At 37.0% G+C, this 22,326-nt stretch overlaps 1 protein-coding gene across 6 annotated transcripts; it reads left to right on the forward strand.

Moving 5' to 3' along the window:
• Window positions 1-3,287: 3,287 nt before the first annotated feature.
• LOC122992077 (muscleblind-like protein 2a) lies at window positions 3,288-22,167 on the forward strand. 6 transcript variants are annotated; one of them, XM_044365648.1, is made up of 10 exons: window positions 3,289-3,592; window positions 7,135-7,795; window positions 12,613-12,777; window positions 12,893-13,105; window positions 13,219-13,470; window positions 14,870-14,923; window positions 15,309-15,465; window positions 16,881-16,916; window positions 17,708-17,760; window positions 18,660-18,764. In XM_044365648.1, the coding sequence occupies exons 2-10, from the start codon at window positions 7,622-7,624 to the stop codon at window positions 18,672-18,674; spliced, it is 1,119 nt and encodes a 372-aa protein (XP_044221583.1). In that variant the 5' UTR covers window positions 3,289-3,592; window positions 7,135-7,621; the 3' UTR covers window positions 18,675-18,764. The 6 variants fall into 6 exon arrangements, with proteins under 6 accessions (XP_044221584.1, XP_044221583.1, XP_044221580.1 ...); XM_044365647.1 differs by having other exon boundaries at window positions 3,292-3,592; window positions 17,666-17,760; XM_044365645.1 differs by lacking the exon at window positions 17,708-17,760 and having other exon boundaries at window positions 3,290-3,592; window positions 18,660-22,167.
• The last annotated feature ends 159 nt before the right edge of the window (window positions 22,168-22,326 follow it).

A 22,326-nucleotide genomic window follows, 5' to 3' on the forward strand; every position in this document is an offset into this window, starting at 1 on the left:
GAGTGGAAATGTAATAAACGTATTATCTCCTGGTTATGAGATCACAGATTTGGTTTTAACACGTGCAACAATATTGCCAAAAAAACCCCCCAGTGCTTCAGTACTTGACTCAGTGTATTCCACGACACTCGTTCTTCATCATCACACTACAGCTCTGCATCCAGCGACATGCAGCACCTTCAACCCCTCAGGTTTACAGTATGGATAACTAGCTTAACATTTCATCCAGTGACTGCAGCAAGTCATTTCCACACAGACAGCATGATTGTATCTTCAGTTTAACTGTAGGAAGTGTGTAATGAATTGAAAAATTATATATATATATATATATAGCTTTGCTCCAAGACAGTGCTCTAGTTTGTATAGTCAGCACAAAATCTGGTGCCTGATACCATACTGCATACTGGACAACCATATTGCATATTTAGATGTTAATATCACAAAACAGAAGGAAAAAGGAAAATTGGTCTTAAAACGTTTAGATTGAACAACACTACCAACAGTGATTATGTTCAGTGCTTAAACTTCATTCAGTTGGGGGAAAAAACAAGAATTCTGCTGTGTGTTTACTATGCAATAAAAAAAAATTAAAAATTTGGTAAGAAAAATCACAAGCTCCAATTTATCATCTGAGTTGATAAATTGGAGCAGAGTTTTGTTGGCACAAATCAATCAATCAGCTTTATTTATACAGCACTTTTCATACAGTTTAGTGCAATTCACAGATGACTGACAAGCTGATTATAAAACAGTATAAATGCAACCAGTAAAACTATTTGAGACTAATGCACACAAGAAATTAAAAAAATATGAAAATGTTATAATAAAACCAGTAAGATAGATTAAAAGAAATTAAATAATAATAAGAAAAATACTACCTTGATAAAAGATGCATTGTTGTGTCTCTGATAAGGCATCAAGGTTTGAAAGCAAAGGCCTTGGAAATGATGTTTTAAACAAAATAAAAAATATTTGGTGTGCAGTTCATAAATTACTTTCTCCTGAACCAGACAGAGCTGATGGTGCAACTAGTCTTTTGCCAGAGTAGAAATGTTCAGATCAGAGAACAGGACACGCAGGTCCCTTGATACTGAAGTATATTTATCCTCATCTCAACATTATTTACCCACACTCCCATACTGCACCCCCTCTGTGAGCACAAGAGCGTGATACAGATTGCTTGCATCACAAAACTAACACCCCACTGCTTTTGAACCATCACCATCTCCCTCATGTTGAGCCTCTGGTTTTGTAAAACCAGGTGAAAATAAAGAGAATCCTGACATCTCCTGGCCGTTACAGAGAAGTGCTGCTTTTCTGGTCCCTGCTGAGTGTTTTAGGGGCTTTTACCACACAAGACTTCCCCATTTATACAACAGTAAAATGAACAGAAGTAGCAATTAGCCTGTCTCCAAATTAAGTCTGTGTGTTCTTTTAAAACACAGTCAAAAATCAAATCTGCTTTGCTCCTTTTACAATTATCTACCATTAGATGGGAGTGTTGTGTCAATAGTGTAAGAGAAGAATTTCAATACCTCTTAAAAGAGAGTTTTGTAATTATAAGAAAATTTACTCAATTTCAATTATAAGAGCATGGAGTGTTCTTATAATTTAAATTAGGAAAATGTTCAAAAAGCTCAGTGCATTACTGATCTGTGTTATTTTAGAAGAGACAAACTTCAAACTTGAGGAAAAGTAGATTGACCTTTGTTCACATAGGGCGCTTAAGTGAATGTAGGGTATCTTTTTGATGTGTAGTGTAATGGTGAAAAGTACAAATAATTGATCATGAGCGTGTAATCCACATCACATTGGAGGCTGTATCAAAAAAAAAAAAAATTGAGAGGCTTGCTCAAGTTTCCCCCGAAACACAAATCTTTTCAGGAAATACTTTTGATAGTAACTAGTAGTAGTAGTAGGTAATAATTCACTATCCTCCAAGGGAGCGTTTCAAGTAAATAAAGTTGACTGAGTGACGTTTGCTTCCGCTGTTAAGTTCAAGTGAAGATTTGTGGACATCCATGTGACATCTGAATGAAAAGAACCCAACACTTACCAAAGCCACAAAGTTGGGAAGCATTGCCAAGTAATATCAAATGGTCTGTAAATGATAAAATATGAATACAACAAACAGGGGTAAGGTCAAAGTGATGAAAGCATGAATTGCTGCATTCTCTTTGTTCTTCCGTCTGACTCACTGACAGTGACATTTTCTTCAAAGAGAGCAGTATGGTGACCTTTCCAAGCGGCACTTGATGCCATATCTCCAGTTTGTTGAAGAGCGTTGTCAGTGTGACGGATCCGATAAAGCTCATTTGTTATCTCAAGAAGCCTGCAGTAGCAAAAAGGAGGGAATCGATCAATTAGTCATAACTTGTTTGTGCATTTGTGTGTGTTTTGAGTGCCATGTAATGTCATGACAAGTAATGCAATGGGTAAAATGTCACATTGTTCACTGTGAGGTTTTTGATTTCTAAAATATACACACCATACTCAGCACATACCAAATAAACAGGAATATAACGTTAACACTGTAGCTGCTTTATTAAGTCTGGTACAAACCAGAGAATAGAGACTGTCTGCAGACCTGTCTCAGTTTTATTAATCTCTCATTTTTAATTTTGTTGCAAATGTGCGTTGCTAAACATATCAGAAAAATCTCACTCCCTTCTCTGTCTTCCTCCCTGCACCCTCCATGTCTGATAACTGGGTTAGCATCTAACCTATCCAATATGACCTTGAGCAAACCCGTGATACTAGGCTGCTAGTAATCCGTGCATCTGCCTCTTATTCAGATTATGCAAGTCAAATGTCACCTTTTCATCAGGACTCTATAAAAAAGTCTTACATTATCATTATTTCTTACACAAATAGATAGGATACACAAGCATTTAGTTCACATGGGCTATTTCATTGATAATGGGCAGACATAAATTTGACGTCACACTATCTTTGTCACATTTATATTGATATACTTGGTTAATTGGATGCTTATATTTGTGTGAGAAGGCATTTTCTCATTAAACTAATAAAAAAAAACTCTCACATGGTTTTATTGCTGTTCCCTTGGTAACAAGCAAACCCTTGCCCTTTTAGCCTCCTGGCATTCGTGTGGACCGTACCACTTTGCCCTCGTAGGGGGGTTTTAGGAGGTATAAGTTACAGAGTGGCCTCTTTTATTTGATTACGTAGAAATCATTATAATGAATGTGATATTTTTATATGCCACAATGTGTGCTGTGAGTTTTTTTAACGCGGTATATTAAATTCTTAATGTTGTTTAGGCTTCAGATCGCACCCCTTGGACACCCCTCCATCACATGAAATTGACGATTGTACAGTAAGCTGTCAAAAGCTTGTTGCTTAAATCTGTGCGGTGCCGCAAAGTAATACAGAAATGAGGTCGGATACGTGGACGAAATAAGAAGCTATAATTCAGCAAAGACAGTAAGAACAAAATGGGTTGTTGAGCAGACGTTTCTGGGGTACTTGGCGTCTTGTTTTCGTTAGTTAGCGGTGCTGCCGTGTCGTCTGTCCTAGCTGGTGCGTGATTGCTGTCTCCTCTGGGAAGCGGTTCATCCGTGGTGATGAGGTAAGCAGGTGCACTTTCCGCTAACAGTGAAGCTAACGTAAGCTAATAAATGTTAATGTTAATGTTATGTTCATGTTAGTCCCATGACAGTGCTGCCTTTAGCTTGCTAACAAGTGTTTGTGATTAGCTAGCTAAAGGAGCTCAGGATGAGAATGCAAATCAGAGACTATAGCGTTTTACCTTTCAAGTAACGTTACCAAACTATGCAAGGAAGACGGTGTGTGATGCTAGTTAATGTCAGGTTAGTTATCCATTGCTTGTCGTGTGTTTTCTTTTGCGTGTAAGTGTCATGTTGTAGTTGAGAAACAAAACTGTACACACAGTAACGTTGTAGGGGGGTCGGGGTGGGGGAGCGGCATCCATTATCGGACGTACAAGCGAAATTCACAATTACCCTTCCCGAAAATATGGATAACCGTCCTCTACAGACAGTCTGAAGTATTTTCTATCGGCTGTAAACATAATTATCATTACACAGCATGATTTTAGCCATGTGCTTATTTATAGTAGTACAGTAGATGTGCACTTTCTCATCTTTCCTGCTGTACTGAATATAAAATATATTGAAATAAACAAGATATTCAAAAACAGGAAAAAATTTCCCACCGAGGATACTCAAAGTGGCCCAAGCCTAAAGTAAGCTCTGCAAGAGGAAGTTACATTATCCTTAGAGTTTTAAATTAACTGGTTGACCATACTGCCATTGCGATAAATCATATTTTACTACAAAAAAAAAAAACCTTTCTCCATTTCATACAGCAACCCTCGTGATCAGTTTTGAGAGTTTATCCGGTCCATCTGAGAAGTTATCATGCTGAATTACTCACATGATCCCCTTTGTGTGAGATGTTACACATCAGAAGCGGCATGTAGGGAAGTTAATGTATTATGTATGCATCACACATCACACATCACACAATCACACATTAAAAAGGCATAAAATCTTGAGGTAACGCTGAATTATTTTGGGTTTTCCACTTAATTATTGGTTACATACCAGAAAAGTGTATTATCAAACATGACCATATTATGTATGGTGTATTAATATCATTGCAATAGAACAGAAATGAAATTATGGTTCAACATAAGTAAATAATAGTAAAAGTAAATATGATGGTCTAGGACCATTAGTTATATCCATTAAGGAAAGCTCTGATGTACTCAGATATCAATATTCAGAATATAGTAATGCAAAAAGAGCTTATGACAAGCCTACATTTACATTAACTGCAAGAGTCTAGAGACTGTGTTAAGCATGTTTAATGCACGCGTTGATATGCTTCATGTGCTGTACATGGTCACATTTGATCGAAAGTTTTGTGTAGTGTTAATAGATATCATTTCTTAGGTCTACACTTACTCATAATTGCAGTAATTAATTCAGGAAACATGCGTCTAGTGTTGAATTCTGTTAACTCTAAGAAAGCAAATTTTATTCATAGAGAAAGGGTCAACTGCCAGCACTGTCTTACTCCAAGCTGTGCTCCCAGCTCTGAACACAGTACATCAGCCTCTGGTTTCCCATTGGCTAATTTCAGACTGGGAGGGTCTTCCCGGAGGCCGGCACCCAGGCAGGAAGGGGGTGGCTGGAAATGTTTCAACCAGAGTTGGGTAGACGGTCTGTTTTCACTGTTGTTGAAGAGGAAATCTTTGGTCACTGAATCCTCGGGACAGAGTGGGGGATGATAGCTGTTCTTACAGTCTTTATCTTCACAAAGTAAGCTACTCAAAAGTTATATCACTAGTCTAGATTCCAGCTTAGGGACAGAAGTTCTTTAGTGCTGCATGAAGTGAGAGAGGTAGGTTGTCTTGCTCCGTTTCCTGACTTGCGCCTAAAGGAATTTGCTGCAGTATGCTGTGGCATAGCGTGCTGGAAGGCTGAGAGGCTGTGACAGTAGATGATCTGCGTTAACAATAGTATAATTTATTCTAAATATGTGGCTTTTTGAGTCTGTCTACATTTACAGACCCTGTTAATTGCTCTCATCGGAGTAACTTCTCAACTCTTGTACAGATACGGTATATTCAGCTCATGGGTTAACCATCTTTTCTCCTTGCTCAGCAACTTCCTGTGTGTTTTACCACTTAGTGTACAGGTCAGTCTATCCTGTCCTGTGTTTCACTCCCCACATGGTGTGTGTTGAAGCTTTGTCTTGCTTTCCTTGTATTCTTTATGTGCTTTTGTCGGGCCTAGAGTCAGCATATCTGACTGTGGCAATTTGTAACCAGATGTCATGTATGGCTGAACTATTAATCAAAATATTATCGAAATCGCAATATGGCCAAGTGCAGTATCCGAATTGCAAGGGCTGCAATTTTTTGATAAAGGTAAAATGTGTCATAACATACCATTATAAATTAGGCATTGTAGTGCTACAGAGATGCCACGGCCTACAAATCATATCCTCCAGACGTAAGGGAACATGCTTGTTTTGCACAGACCCCAGCAAAAATCACATCATCATCAATTTTCTATTTTTTTCAGTGAAAATGAAACGCAGAAATTACTATTCCCAGTTAAATCCTTATTTTTTTTTACCTATTGTTCAGCCCTAATGTCATGTCATGAGAGAAATTACAGAATTTATTACATTTTTTACTTATACCATAACACGCATCTTGTGGGATGGATTTGAGCTTTGTAAATGTTTATGTTCTATTATTGATTGTTTAATTTCCATGACACCACACAGCTACACATCCCCAACAAGCACAACAACTGTGGCTCTGTGTGTTCTTCTCTGTGTATCCTTTATGTCTGTGTGAGATGTGCAGACATAATATTACATGTCTTGTTGCCCAGCGACCCTCACTATGAAGTCTAGTCGGTTGTTACGATTAGCATCTGTTTTTTCTGCCTACTAGCTACCATAAGGTACATGAGGCTGGAAAAACACAAAGACAGATTCTGGAGAGAAAAAACCTGAAGACAGTAAAAAAGGGGAGATCAATATAACGAGTAATCATTGTGGAGTAAACTACAAATCAGAGAAGTGGAAATGGTTCTATATACCAAGAGGAAGGGAATGCAGCCTTAGCCTAAAAGACACTGAATGTTAGTTTGGTAGCTTGTTCATCAAGCTGGAGTTAGAATTCAGACTCTAAAATGTATTCAGCTCTTATCCTTTTTGGCATTCCTAGTTTCTAGTTCCTAGTTCATTACTGTTTTACTTAAGTCTTGTCTAGTCAGCTATCAAATAACTGGTTTTAATGGCAGTAATAATTTACAAGGACAAGCAGGTCTGAAGCTACTATGGCTTTTATTATGGTTGCTTTCCATACAGGATTGGGCTTGTCTCTTGACATATAACACTATATGTAATTACACAAGATGACATTTGTTATTGTTTTGGCCTACTGTGGTTTCTGCTGTAAACTGCTAAAGAACTGATGACTTAAGAGACAAGAAGACATATCCAGAATCCCATGATTTAATTATACAGACTTTAGAATAATGATACCATTAATTATTATGTTGTTTATGTATACACAATTTCAAGAGGCCCCATGGGCAAGTAATATACATGTTCTTTGTCTTTCAGATCACCAACAGAAAGTGCCTTTGAGAAGATATCCCTGACTTGAAGTTGGTTGGTGTACATTGCCAGCCTGTGCTTTCTTTTAGGCCAGACTCTCCCTACCACTAACATTTGATACCTCAACTGAAAGCCACTGCTTTGCACAACTTCAGCACCCTAAAAGAATCCCAAAATAGAGCCATAGTATGGATACAGAAGATAATGCCCTTAGAAAATCTGATTAAAGCGACAGGTCTGCATACAATTCCCTCATTTGTCTGATATCAGTGGGTACCATCACTTGTGTGTCACATAGAAAAACAGATCTGCAGTTGTTTCCCACTGATGGATGTTATCTAGGTGATTGACCAGCCATTTGATCTTTCTGCTCCAGCTGATGGAGGACTCATCAGATTGTTTTAAAAGAGGACTTTGTACAGCTTTGGTGTGTGAGGCACTGGACAATAGGATTGGTTTTTAAATTTTTAATTTATGATTAAAACCTTTGGACATGGCGTTGAACATTTCTTCAGTAAGAGACACAAAATGGCTAACCCTGGAAGTCTGTCGACAGTTTCAGCGAGGAAATTGTTCTCGTAGTGATGAGGAGTGCAAATTCGCTCATCCACCGAAGAGCTGCCAAGTTGAAAATGGGAGAGTTATTGCCTGCTTTGACTCGCTGAAGGTAAGAAATATTACACACACTATATTATCGGTGACATCTTAATGATCTTTACTTAAATTGTGCCGTTTTTTAGATGAGTAGGAAACATTTAAAACCCCATGAAATTTTCTGAGTGAATGGTTTCACTGTTGTAATGTGCCAAATATACAGTATGTAGAAAATTAATTTTCACATTATTATTTCTACAACCCTTTCGCTCCCCTTGAAACATTTTTAAATGATTGCTATTCGTCAAACAGATCATGGGTGTGCAGGTTCCATCTAATAGGATGTGATTGTAGATTTTAAGGCCATCTAGCTTGTCTGTCCCATGAAATACAGTTAAACCTGCAGGTCTACAAGTTTACAAGCACTGACATCAGTTGCATCAGTAGAGGTGTGTATTTAGGTGGTAGTTTGGATCCATTATATTATTCATAGTTTTCTACACTGCAGTGTACAAACATGTCTGAAATACATCTCAAATAAAGTCCCTCCCTAAATTAAGCCACTCTGACATCCAGTTTCATGCAGAAACATGTGAAACCACAGAGCAAAACTGCACTGCAATCTCAGTGCTTTTCTCCATTATGTATGGCTCCAGGTTTTATGTAATCAAAGGTAATAACCACATTTTTCATAAAAGAGAGAAAAGTACCTTGTAGATGTTACTTTCATCACTTAATTAACGTTGACTAAAAAAATAATTCTGGCAGCTAGTTGAATTACAGCCAGTTTATTTTCAAGTTAGCTCAGTTGCCCAGGATGAGGCCAGGGTTGACTTAATCCACTCTCACACATTCACTGTCACAACACAATACAGCTTTGCCCCAGGATTATTCTCATGCTGAGTCATCGTCTTATCGCCTCACTAGGGGCAATTAATAAACTGCTTGATCGACTGTATTGCCATTCTTGATCACTTGTCTGAACAAACCACTAGATAACACTTCACTTGAAGTCCTCATCCTATTTAGAAAACTGTATACAAATATTTAATAAATGGTTTACAATACACTATAATGTGGGTATGAGTATATATAAGGGCATGTTTAAGTGTTTATTAATGTACAGAATTTGTCAACAATTACAACTTCTCCCACAAAGATATTTTATATTATTACAACAGTTTTTTTACTATATTATCATTCATTATGTTTTTATGTACCAGCCTCTATGAGTGCCTGCAAGAGGAGTTAAAATTGATGAGAAATACATTAATAAACACTCATTGTGCTGACAGCTACATTATAGTGTGTTTTAAAGCTCTCAAAATGCTCACTGCTTTGAATTTCAGCACCTCTCACAGCTGAGTCACTCAATCATGTACCTAATGCTTAATTTCCTTTTATGGTAGAATCTGTGATTTTGCAATTTAATCAAACAGCTTTGCACTGAAACTATCTGTTGAACTTGGCCCTCTTGCTGAAGTGCAACAACAAATGTGAACACTTCTTGTATTGCTTTAAAGTTGTAACCTCAATGAGTTTCAGTAAAAACACTTTCAGTTGAGAAACCTGTACTGTTTTGCTATGTAGTGGGATCATACACACATTGATCTTAAGTGTAGCTCAACTGATAAGACTCATGAGATTGGTGGATAGGTCATAATGTACTTGAAAAGGTTTTGAGCAAATGACTTCTTTCAATTTTATGACAAGACACTGGTTCATAAATCTGTATTGTTGGGCTCTCCTTATTTAATGACCTGTATCCATTTTGCAGACAAACTATTTGATCAGGGCATCCCTGTTTGGAAATATACAGCTACAACTTTAGAAAGAAACATATGTTTTGCCAATAAATGATAGAACAGTTGTACAATGCAGAGAGGTTGATTCTCTCTCGGGACTACGTGAGTGGAAAAAACAGAAATTAAGACTAAGCCTGAGGATGGAAAGAAGGTCAGATGGCCAGTCTGCAGTCTTTGCAGTCATGTGATGATGTCACAGCTCTTCCCGATGAATAGACTTTTGTCTAAGGCGTTATTTAATGTTGAATGTTACTGGCAGCTGTTACTAGCTCAGTAGCTGTTACTCATCCTCAGTCTTTATTTATTGAGAGACAAACAGAGCTACTCGTCTAAACTGTGCTTCTCAAGCAAATGTTTTCCTCTTACTCAGCTGTTAGGTAATTGGCTTGCCCACTGTTGGCATTTTATTGCCATGTGATTTGTTAATTTCAGATAAAGAATCAAAACAATTACTGTCATTGTTCTTTACTTATTCACCAAGTACTCTCAACAGACTTAACTTTATTATACCACTGAATGTGCATATGCTTTGGTATTGTAACTAGTATCTCATGACTTCCATAAAAGCAGTTGAGAAGGGCACGCACAAGCAAATGATGTCAACTGCTCCTCTCTTTCAACAACGAGCGAGTTTCCTGTCTTTTGCTCTGAAGTGTGTTGACCTGCATCACCTTATTCAACACTTCATTCTGTTTTGTGCACACCAGCAATTAACGTTAGCAATAGCAGGCATTGCTACAGAGATTTCTCTCAATGAGACCCACATCTCCTATGCAACTCTCAGAAAGAGCTTTGGGCAGATGCTGCCAAACATCCCTCACAAAACTGCCCGCTTCAAACTAGAAAGAAGCTAAATGCTATCAAGACACAGTTGTCAATGGGCAACAGCTTTCCTGTTCTTTGGAATCGACTGAAGCCTCCATAGTTGTGGCACATGAACCCCTTCACCAGTGTAATATGCCAGACACAGCAACTCAAAACTAGAAAGTTGTACAACAACACAACACTGTATTTTTTAATACTAATGAAAAATTGCTGACAGTTAAACCTACATTTATATTCACTGAAAATAATTGATATAAAACTCTTGGGAGAAATGCAAATGAGGTAAAATTAGTAACTTGATTGAAGGATCTAAATATGTAGGCCATAGGAAACTAACTTCTCATTAGGCCAATATACATGCTTGACGAAAGAAATGAAATGTCGTTAAGCTCATTTCAAAGTCTAAAGGGACATAATGACACTCATGCTTCATAAGAGGACTATTGAAATCACCATTGGATTCCCACAGCTGGCAAGCTCAGGGACTTCTTATGTAGCCAGTCGGCTCTTTCTTTAAGTCTCTCATAATAGCTTTAGTCTTGTGTTAAAGAGCACCGTGAATTGACATCTAACTGGTCTCCATCTCAGTCATGTTTCTTACAACCGAGTCTGTTACATTTATATTGCACAATTCTGCAGAACACTATTTAGGGCCACAGCTAACATCCAATGCCAGTGCCGTAAATGCTGTGTGTCCTTTTATTGTATGTAGCAAGGTGAAAAGTACAATTGTGGAGGACGAGGTGATGGATAGCTGTGTAATGAATCCGACATTCATAGGAGTTTGCATGTCATTTTAGACCATTTTATACCATCTAACATAATTATAGCCGCTTTATTTAAAGGCTCTGCACACCCAAACAGGTGTTTGGACTAACTAACTTCTCAGATTGAAGTTGGATGGAGCTATGCAGTTAATCACATGAGGTCAGGAAACTTCATGAACTAATAAGAATAATAAAGCTGCGACAAAGCTACATGGGGGGTCAAGGGGATGTCAATCATGCACAGCCTGTACATGCCCACAAAATCATCAGAAATTAGGCCAAAATGAGTGAAAATGGAATGAAAACCTGTGTGGGTGTATCATGGGTGTGTTGGAATTTTAAATTTGTTTTTTTACTTTTACCTCAGGGACCCAGGGACACTAAAAAAAAGGAGGACTAAAAGCAACAGATGGACTGCATCAAATTTTACCAGATTGTCTAATTTTTCTACAAATAAAAGCTGATGCTATCTGAATAATTTGAAAGATCTTATATTAGATCTTCTATATAAGAATTCTTCACACAGCAGCTTTAATGGTGGCCTCTTTCCCTAACCTTAACCAAGTGTTTTAGTTTACCATATATCATACCATAACCACACCCCAATCATACGATACCTTAACCATTGTTTATAGTTTTTTTAGTTGTGTGTAGCTATATTGTATGAATGTTAAAAAAGTGTGACACTGGCTACAAACCACAATTTTATCTAAATAGACAATGTTTTCATCAGGTCAAATGATTAAGAATGGTTACTGTACCCATAAAGTGTTAGGCTCTGTCTTGACATGGATTGTTAAACCATCACACTCAGCAAATATCAATTTAAGTAATATAAAAGATAAGCCTTTTTTTTTTATTGTTTTCATAGACCAGATGGAGTCTACAGTAGAAGTCAGTTTTAAGTCTGATCTGAGAGATGGTAGTAATTTTAAGGTACCTCTTCCTTATTACTGTAATTTTAGTGCTCTCTGCCTGGCTGCACTACAAGCACAGTGTAATTCCTGATTCAAGGAATAACCTGAAATTTCCCAGCACCATGTTAAGAAGAAGCCCGGATTCTTGATTGATTCTAGCCATAACTAGCTATGTGTGCTATGTAGATTAGCACACCGATGACACCACTGCCACTGTGACTGAGTGGGAGTGGGGTGCAGAAAAAAAGTCCTTGATAATTGATACTGTTGGTGGAACTGTGCCTGAAAGCTGGTGCTCAGAGAAACCTTAAATTGCAGAAATTATGCTTGATATTAAAACTGTCTTGGACAATGTAATAGGATGTTTTGATACGAGCAAGATATTAAATCTATTCCACTTTTAATCTTATGACTCTCTCACATATCTATTACTTACAAAAAAAAGATTTTTCTATCCAGTTTCAAAGAAAAGCTGTAAAATTTCATATGGAAGATTGAGATCATTTGGAGCGTTATAAGGATCACCAGCCTGTAATTTAAGCATTGCTCCGCTTTTTTTATGTTCTCTTAATACAGGGCCGATGCTCCAGAGAGAACTGCAAGTATCTTCATCCACCTTCACACTTAAAAACCCAGTTAGAGATAAATGGGCGCAACAATCTCATCCAGCAGAAGACAGCAGCTGCCATGCTTGCCCAACAGATGCAGCTCATGATCCCTGGACCCAGTCTGCAATCTGTGGTAAGATCCTAATAGTGATTAAGGAGGAACTTGAAACATTAGAAATCCCACCCTTAAAGTTTTGTGTGATGGTATTTGACCTCTCCCTTCATAGCCAACATTTCCTGTCACACAGGGACTTGGCGCAAATACTGGTCTTGGTTATAGTCCATACATGACACCCTTGAGTCACGGGATGAACCTCGTTCCCACGGACATCCTCCCCAATACCCAGGTTCTTGTCCCTGGCAGCCCGCCTGTCACGCTCCAGAGCTCCTCTTCTTCTTCTTCTTCTTCTTCGTCTTCTTCTTCCCCCTCACAGAAGCTCCAGCGTACTGACAAACTAGAGGTACTGAAGCGCTACAAGGAGTGATTTAACATAAAAAAAAGACATTAATACTTCTGTGTGTAGACATAATAAAAGCTGCATTTCTCTCACATCTTAATAATCACTCCTCTCAGGTGTGCCGTGAGTTTCAGCGGGGAAACTGTGCAAGAGGGGAGACAGATTGCCGCTTTGCTCACCCCAGTGACAGTCCGATGATTGACAGCATTGATAACACCGTCACTGTTTGCATGGACTACATCAAGAGCCGCTGCACCAGGGAGAAGTGCAAGTATTTTCACCCGCCTGCACACTTGCAGGCCAAAATCAAATCCAGTCAGCAAGTCAATCAGACAGCCGTGGCAGCCCAGGCCGCAGCTGCAGCCGTGGTAAGACAGAGCCTTATCCCTCTGACTATTGATCTATCTGACTATTGATGACATCATAGAATATGGAGGATGATATACTGTCATTTGTAATGCCACATTTAATGCAGTGGCATATTATATACCATCAAAATTCAACTGATGTCTAATATCGATTGAATTTTAAACTGTTCAATTGAGCAGAAAATGTTATTTCAGCAATTACAGTATCTCAGTTCATAAACTAATTTCCCACCTTCAGTTATAAATCAGTAACTTATTTGACTGCATACAGTATATTGACATATGATTTAGAAGTATTAGTTATAGATGGAAAATTATTATTAGAAAGATGTACATTTGGGGTAGTTGGGGTGTAAACAAATACAAAACTATTTTTCATGAAAAATATCTGAATTTTTGCAGTAATATTTGCGGCCCTCTCTCCTCCTTCGACCCGTCACCCAACTGACACAATTTACCACAAACGTCACACACCTTCCTCACAGAGTAATAGTTCTAAGTTTGATATTCAGACGTTCATTGCGTTTCATCTTCAATAACTTTTCATTAGTTGTGCACAGCAGGTGTTTTAACTTTGCTCTGATGAGATACTGAAGCCGTGGTGCTTAAATGAAATGTGTTTCCTCATGATTATGTGCGTCTCACATGCTCTTCACAGGCCATCTGTGTTCCTTTTCATGTAAATCATTTTTTATTTATGGTTCCTCCATCATTTACATTGTATTTTTATTGCATGACTTTCAGGTTGTAATTTTTGCTTACAAACACATTTCATGTTTTTACAAGCTATTCCTCCGAAAGGCCGAGTGTGCCTCTCATGTTAGTCTTTCTGTTAGTACAGAGCAACTCATTCTGTGCTTCATAATGTGGGATGTGTGGTTATTTTCAGCTCTTTGTGTGTGATATTGCTTTTGGCAAGCTCTCATAACATCAAGTCATCTTTCATATAGAGTTTGTCTATGATTTGTATTGAAAATCAGTGTATGTACTCCAGAATGAAATGGTGTCGCACTGAATACACACGGTAGTGTTTTGATTTTGATTAACAAACTTGATCAAGTAATATTATTTTAAGTGATCAATATACAATGAAAACAGTATATTGTAAATCTTTGCTGCCGAAGTTATTGATAAACTGTACATGCATTGCTGACCTACTAATGCAGTGGTTAATCTTTAGTTATTGAGTCCTTTTAATCAGGTATTTTGGTTACTGTGCATGCATACTGTGTTTTATGTGGTAAACTACATTCAGATTATTTTGTTTTGTTTTCCCCTTCTCACCTACCCACAATGCTGTCCCCCCATGATGCACCTCTGCTTGCTGTTACCTGTATGTTAATACGCTTGAATCCCATTGGCCCACTGCCATCATGTGCTCGCTGCCTGCTATTAAAAGACTCAGTCGACTGCCAAAGCAATGAAGCGACCCCTCGAGGCAACTGTAGACCTGGTATTTTCACCTTTTGCTTTGCATGTAGCCAATAATTGTACTATGATAGCTTTTTGATTTTTGTCATTGTGAGCTTCTTCTAGTCTCATGTAGTCTTTGTGTACATAGTCAGTCTCATCAGTATCTTAAAGGCCTTAATTAGACAGATATTTTAAAATTTTTGGTTGATACATTATTCCATTCATATTTGTATCCTAAAACCATGCATGATCTTTCCATTATGTGATTAACAGTCATCTTTATTGTGTAGTTGTGTTTGACATTTTTTCACAGTGTTTTTAAATGAGTACTAAATATTAGGAGTGTGTACAACGTAGCTGAACAGAGAGAGGGGGTGTTTGGGAAGGAGTTTCAGTGCGTCACGTCTCCTCTTGTCACTTTTCAGGCTTTTCCCCACAGCATCCTGCAACCCCTACCAAAGAGACAAGCTCTGGAGAAGAGCAACTGGGCCAGCTCTCTCCTCAACCCCAGTTTTTTGCACTACCAACAGGCTCTGGCCAACACACAGCTGCAGCAGCCCACAGCGGCATTCTACCCCACAGGTAAGCATCTAAAGTCTCGGGGGTAAGATACTGCTCACAAATATCACGCACGCTTAAGGTGGTCACCTGACTTATTATAAGAACTTGGCAAAGGTTGAGAGGTTTAATATGTTAGATGTGTCTTTTGCTGCCCAAAATGATATGAATCATAATCCTGACTCTAAAGATTTTGACTAGAGGCCTTTTTCACAGCAGACAATTTGACTTGTCATAGAAGCAAAAGCACAGGTGTTACTAATGACACTAAAGATGGCTCAGTTCCATCCATGTGTGTCCCAGTAAGCCATGAAAGCATGACAGTGAGCAGACAATCATAACAAGACCCTGAAACTGAAGCAGCTAAATGGAATTCAGCCATCATCAATTTAATTATTCACACATGTGATTTTCATACTCTGAAATATCAAAATGTCTTCTAACCGGGGCATTTAAATTGATCTAAAGCCCATTTTGGACAGAATTATCATTACAGGGGGAAGTGGGAAATAAAATATTCACCATGCCCCTCAGTAATTCGTCGTTATGCATGGTGTTTTTTATCATTGTGAAATTACAGAATGTGGTCTGTAATAGACATGGACATTCAGCAGGATCAACCAAACAGGTACATAGGTACATACATACCAACATGTCACTGACATTACAGTGTTTATTCGGTGATCTTTCTGATAGCTTTAAATTGTTTCTGAATTGGTTCCTAAATAGGTCCATATGTTGGTGTTAGCAGGTTTCTGATCATCAGATTAGCAAAAACATTTTCAATTTCCTTCATTTTCACACAAAAGTCAAATTTCGCACTGAGCTGGTGAAATTCAGTAGATGGAGAAGGAACTCAGCCTGCAAACAAAACACATAAATACAGTTTAAAATACAAGTATCTTGCTTCATACAGTATTCAAATCACAAGAGGACCAGCGAGTTCACAGAAAAACAGCAGGTAATTGCAGCTGTAATTATTACTGGGGTGAAAAATGACCCACATACAAGCTCTGGACAGGATTAAAATCACTGAATCACAGGTATTGTTAAAATCACCTCACTTCCCCTTAAGAAATAAATCCAGTCCAAATGGGGCTTAAGCTGTAATTAATATTATTGATTACACCTGTGCTTTAGTTGCTATGACAAGCGAACATGTTTGCTGTGAAAACCATGCACTGGGATAATGAAATGTTTGTTATACTGTACATGGATGTGATCAATTAAACTTGTCAGCTAAACTCTTTCTGTCAAGACGTCCGTCAGCTTTTAAGAACAAGTGGAAAAAAACAAATGTATCCTGTATTTTAGCTGTAAATCTAGAGTTGTGTCTGCTGATTTAATCTGCATCTTTCTGAAAACCTTACTGTTTCCTATGCTGATGTGTGCCAATCACTCTAAAATACCTTCTCTCTTTCTATTGTGTAATCACACAGGTTCTGTCTTGTGCATGGCTCCTGCTAACAACGTTGGTAGGTTCCCTGCTTATTTTTTATAAACTATGTCTCATATTCAATTGAGAACACGGGTGACGCTTTTATATTAATCCAGTAATAATTCTTGTTATTCAAGCCTACAGTAGGGAAGCACCAATGTGAATCTGAATCCAAAATTCAGGATTGCACATTTAAACCACATATCTTAAAATGATCATAGAGGATAATTTTACTTTTTTTCTGTAAATATTTTTGGTCGTGTTACATATTTGTGTGTTTTTTGATCAGCAAGCCTTGTAATATATACTTACTTGTGATATATTATTAACTCCAGGTAGTCAAACACAATATACACTTTTAAGCATTTTAGTAGATTTAGTTTGTAGAATTACCACGAGTTATGCATTAGGAAATTTGATCAGCATCCCAGAGATTCAATTCAATGTTTTCTTTTACTCTTAAATGTTCTTACATTTTTAAAAAATACCTACAGATCTTATAAAGAACACATTTTCTCGTGGCTTTGCTGTACATGTCAACTCTTTTGGGATGTGAAATTATTTCAGATTTCCTAATTGTACCTCCTACCAGCCCTTCTTTTATGTTCTCCCCCGCTGTCTCGCTTTGCTGTGTGACGCCATCTGCTGGTCTAACCCAATGATGGCTTGCTGCTAATGTCATTTTTTTTGTATTTGCCTGGCAAAAGAGAGAGAAAAACATTGCTACGGTTACCATAATGCTCCACCTACCTTTTCATTGCTTTCATGGTTCCCTTCCTGAAAAAGTCCCCATGATGTACAGTGCTACGCCTGCTACTGTCTCTGCAGCAACTACTCCCGCCACAAGTGTCCCCTACGCAGCAACAGCACCAGCCAATCAGGTTTGCTCCTTTTTGAAGCTTTCTGTCATAAATCTTTGAGCTCTGAGTAAGTGCTCCATCTTTAAATCAGGGGAGTTGCTTCGTCAGCATAGCGTTGCCCTGCTTGCATTGCCTATCATTAAGCTTCACATACCTGTAGACCTTCAGTAGAACTAGTAGGCTTCATCTCAACCTTTTTTCCCTTATGACAGACAACACTTATTGAGAGGTCTTCCATCTGCAAATAGTGTTGCATATTTTCTTTATTGCATGCTTTTTTTGCTTTGTTCAGTGTCTTTTTCTTTACAGTATAGTTATAGTTCCAAATCTTCTATAAAATGAGGGAGAACGTAGTTAAAATCAAATGGTAGCTTAGGTTCCCATCACAGTGGTTATATTAATTAGTGAATAATTTGCATTAATTTTATTAATATCATCTGTGAAAAGATGCTGTCCACATCCAGATTTAATTTTTGTACATGGTAATTTGTACTGAGGAACCTTGCAGGAGTTTTAAGCTGTGTGTTTGTGTATTTGTGTGTGATTTGTAGAGGAGTTGGTGTAAATATTTGGTTTTAATTATCCTCCTAACTTAAATATTTGTTCATTATGTGCAGTATCATACGCGTATAGCAAACTTTTAAACTTAACATACCCACTGGTAGGTACATCTTTACAAATTCATGTCATCAAGGTGGAAAAGTGTATAAAATGAAGCATAAGACAATTTGAAGTAATGGTGCAGCCAAGAAGAAATGTCTTTTCTAAATTAAAAAAGGGTGAAATCATAGCCAATGTCAAGAGTTTAAGGGGTTAAGGTATTCATTTCATTCAATTTTATCAACTTTATAAATCTTGATGAGCACTTGATGATCTTTGTCATGTAACAAAACCACATTTGTCTTTTGCCCCTGAAACAGATCATTCTCAAGTAACCACCAGAAGTCAGTGCCATGTTGCTGCTGTTAAAGGCCACAAACAGCCACTCTGTAAATACGATGTTAACATCACACACAACCGTCAACAAGCTGCATGCTGATAACATCACAGATGAAAAAGTTGTGGTATTAAGTTACATAGCTCAATTATGAGGATTATACTGCGGTGGAGAATTGTCACAGAAGATTATTGTTTGTACGTCTATATGCCTTTGTACCTGAATTAACATGCATCCTCAGTCATGTGCATAATATCCTGGATTCTTATTTCCAAACCAATTCTGAAAAGGTCAGAGGTGCATTTAGCGACAGAAATGCAGTGTGTCTCCAATCCATATACAGACCTATATAAATGAAAACTAGCTTTTCTGAAATATAACAGAAATAGGCAGTGTACATATACATAGTAAACATTTAATACTAATTGATATTGGAACAAACAGAAATGTTGTTTATTGACATGTTTTGATGTAAATATCACAAGAGGAAGAGATGAGCCTGACAGATGTCATCTGAAATCACATTTCAATGTGTATACATGTTAATGACAGGTGTAAAGAAAAAAAATAATAGAGAATGTTTAAAGATTGTTTTCATCAGGTCGTTGAGACAGAAATGCTTGTTCCTTCTTGAATGTGTCATTTTTGTCAGTTTATGATTGTTTATCTTGTGCCAGATTTAATTATTCTAAACTAACTGGTAAAAAAGCACTTATTTTAACTTTTATCTCCACATTTTAGATATCTAATTCCACAGCATGTGTATGGAAGTTCCTTTAAAATGTCCCTAAGGGTTGTTCATTTGTTTTGTTAACCCTGTTATGTTGCAGGATCAGTGCTCCACCTCCTGGTGTGCCTTTGTATTGCATATACAGAATGTGTGCTGATAGAAAATACTATATAATCCAATGACCAGTTGCTGCACATACTTCTTTTTCTTGAAGGCAGTGAAGCAACAACGATTCACACAGTTACATATTCCCCTCTTCATTATTGAAAAAAATACAAATAAAAAAAATAAATTAAAAATATATATATAAATACATTACAAGTCTAAAGTTTGGACACATTCCCTTGCATGAGAAAGTGTGTCCAAACTTTTGACTGGTACTGTATATTTGGATAATTATGGGTCACAGTGCTGATGTATCTGTAAGTGTTTTCACTTCTAGTTCAACCTAGAAATAAAGCCATGTTTCTGAGAAGAGCCTCCACAGCCATGAAAATTCACTCAATAAAGAGTGTGTGGATTTATTCTGGTTACCTGTATGTTCAAACTTAAGTGTGATCCTATGAGGGTTGAATATCGTGTGAACTGTTAATTTAACCGTAATGTTACAGTCGGTTGTCAGTACTGTATTCTTTGAATGTTACAAGTGCCTAAAAGAATTGTGCATACAATTACATCAGTGCATATTTAAAAGGCTTCACTCAATTAAATCTACTTAAGTCACATTTAGAAAGAAATAAACTTGTTTTGCGATGCTTTGTCAGTGCATTAGTACTTTGTGTACACTTAGATTTAGACTTTCAATTTCACTAAAATTTGTATGTATGTACTCCGTATAAGATTTATTATCCAGCTTTGTTTCACTTTTAAGAAGATTAAGTAGTTTCCAAAAATGTTTCTTAACTAGTTCAATGCACAGTAAAAATATAGTAAAGTAGAATTTTAAGGACGTAACTGTAGGTGAAGTTTAGTTGTGTATGATTGATATCACATTATGCAATTGTCTTTGTTTGAAACTTACAGTACATCTGGTTAAGTGACAAACAAAACTCATGTTAAAAACAGTTTGCATCACATGTTTATTCTTCTCTTTAACATTTTTCATATAACTTTAAGTTTTTCAAACAGTGTGCAAATATCCACTTTTCCTTTTAATGTTTCCAATGTCTTTTAAAGTGGCTGATATGGGTTTTGTGTGTATGTGTGCGTGTGATTAATTCAGACAATCCACAAAGAGACTTTGTGCTTGTTTACTTTTTTTTTCATTATGTCCTATTTGTTTTCATTGTAAAAAAAGTTTTACTCACCATTGGATGGGATATAAGGAATATACTTGCAAATTTTAGTAGTTTAACACTAGCTAAGAACACTTTTAAAATGTATTATCTTCTGTCTTATCATGAATGTAATTTATTAAACTGACTTTAGTTCTGCTTTAGGTTCCTCAAAAGGCCTTGATCTGTTGTAATAGCCTACAAAAGCCGTCTGTGTTCAGGGATCGAATGTTGGAGCACAGAGAAGCTTAAAACATGTCATCCTTGTCACTGCCTTGTCACCTGTAAGGGACAACAAACCTTTGTATGATGAGCAAGGCCATGGAAATGCTTTGACCTACAAAAGTGCATTGTACAGGCCACATTTTACAAAAAAAAAAGTAACTTTCATAGTAGTGTAATGATAGTTTGTCATTTAATTGTTTCGATTGGTTGCTGAGGCAGTCTGAAGTTGCAGTGATAAAAACTGTATTTTGTAGGTGATTTGTTTTGTTTTTTTTTTCCTCACAATAACACATTAGATTGTACCTTCAGATATTTGACTTTTCTTATGCCATGGTGAAACACAATCCAGTGCATAAAAATATATTTGGAAATGTGAATTTTGTATTTCTATGGTTTCCATTGCATCATTATAACATCTTGCAGTAAAAATAGAATCCAGTCTGTTAAGCGTCAAACTCTTACAGACACAAGTCAGTTGATGGTTCAACAGCTGTTTAAAACTAAATTGTCAGATTGATTTGAAAGTTTAGATTATTAGATTTTTTTTTTGACACATTTTCCCTAATTTATTTACCCGCAAACAAAAAGGCATAAATCTGAATGTTTGTTTCACCTTTTGACAAAAAGATTGAATGTTATGGATACACCTGCACCTCCTCGGTCACAAAGATACGGACAGTAAGAATGTTTGGTCTGACTGGCTGATGGAAACATTTCTCTGAAGCACTTTCTCAACAGTCAGATGACTGAGAAGACTTGCTTTTTGTGAACTTTGCCTTATCCTTGATCTATTCCTAAGTTTGCATTTGTTCAGTAATGTTATGAATGAGTTGTGAATTCCATACTGTTTGGTAAATTAGATCCATTTCATGGAGCTGTTCTGTGTAATTACTGCTGCACAGTTTTTAGATTGAGACCAAAATGTCATTTGATATTCATCAGACAAACACAAACACAATCCTGAGAAAGGCTTGATGTTGATAGGACTGGCCAGCTCTCTATTATAAATTCTTAAATTAATATTGATCACACCCTCTGATGAAGCTGTTGTGCCAGTGCTGTTTGACTCCATCTGCAGTGTTGTATGCTGGGCCTAAATACAAACTTTCCCTTTTTTTTTTTTCTTTTTTTTTCAAAATGACTTGTGGAAATTATTATTTAAATGTATAATTATACATTTCATGTGAATAGTTTTGTTCATGTAAATTCAAAAGTTGGGTAAAATCTAATATTGTTAATAAATAAATGTCAAGTAAATACCATGCTGTGCGCTCTGTTGTTTCATTTTGCACTATATATTTATTTTCATCAATTTAATGCCAGAGTCAAATGTAGGATTGTGTATTCTCTTGTAAGAATAGGCTAAAAAATCTGATTCATCCATTCACAACTGAAAATAATCTCTTCTCTCTCTCAGTGGA

This window comes from Thunnus albacares, chromosome 11 (assembly GCF_914725855.1).
Source record: "Thunnus albacares chromosome 11, fThuAlb1.1, whole genome shotgun sequence".
Taxonomy (NCBI): Eukaryota; Metazoa; Chordata; class Actinopteri; order Scombriformes; family Scombridae; genus Thunnus; species Thunnus albacares.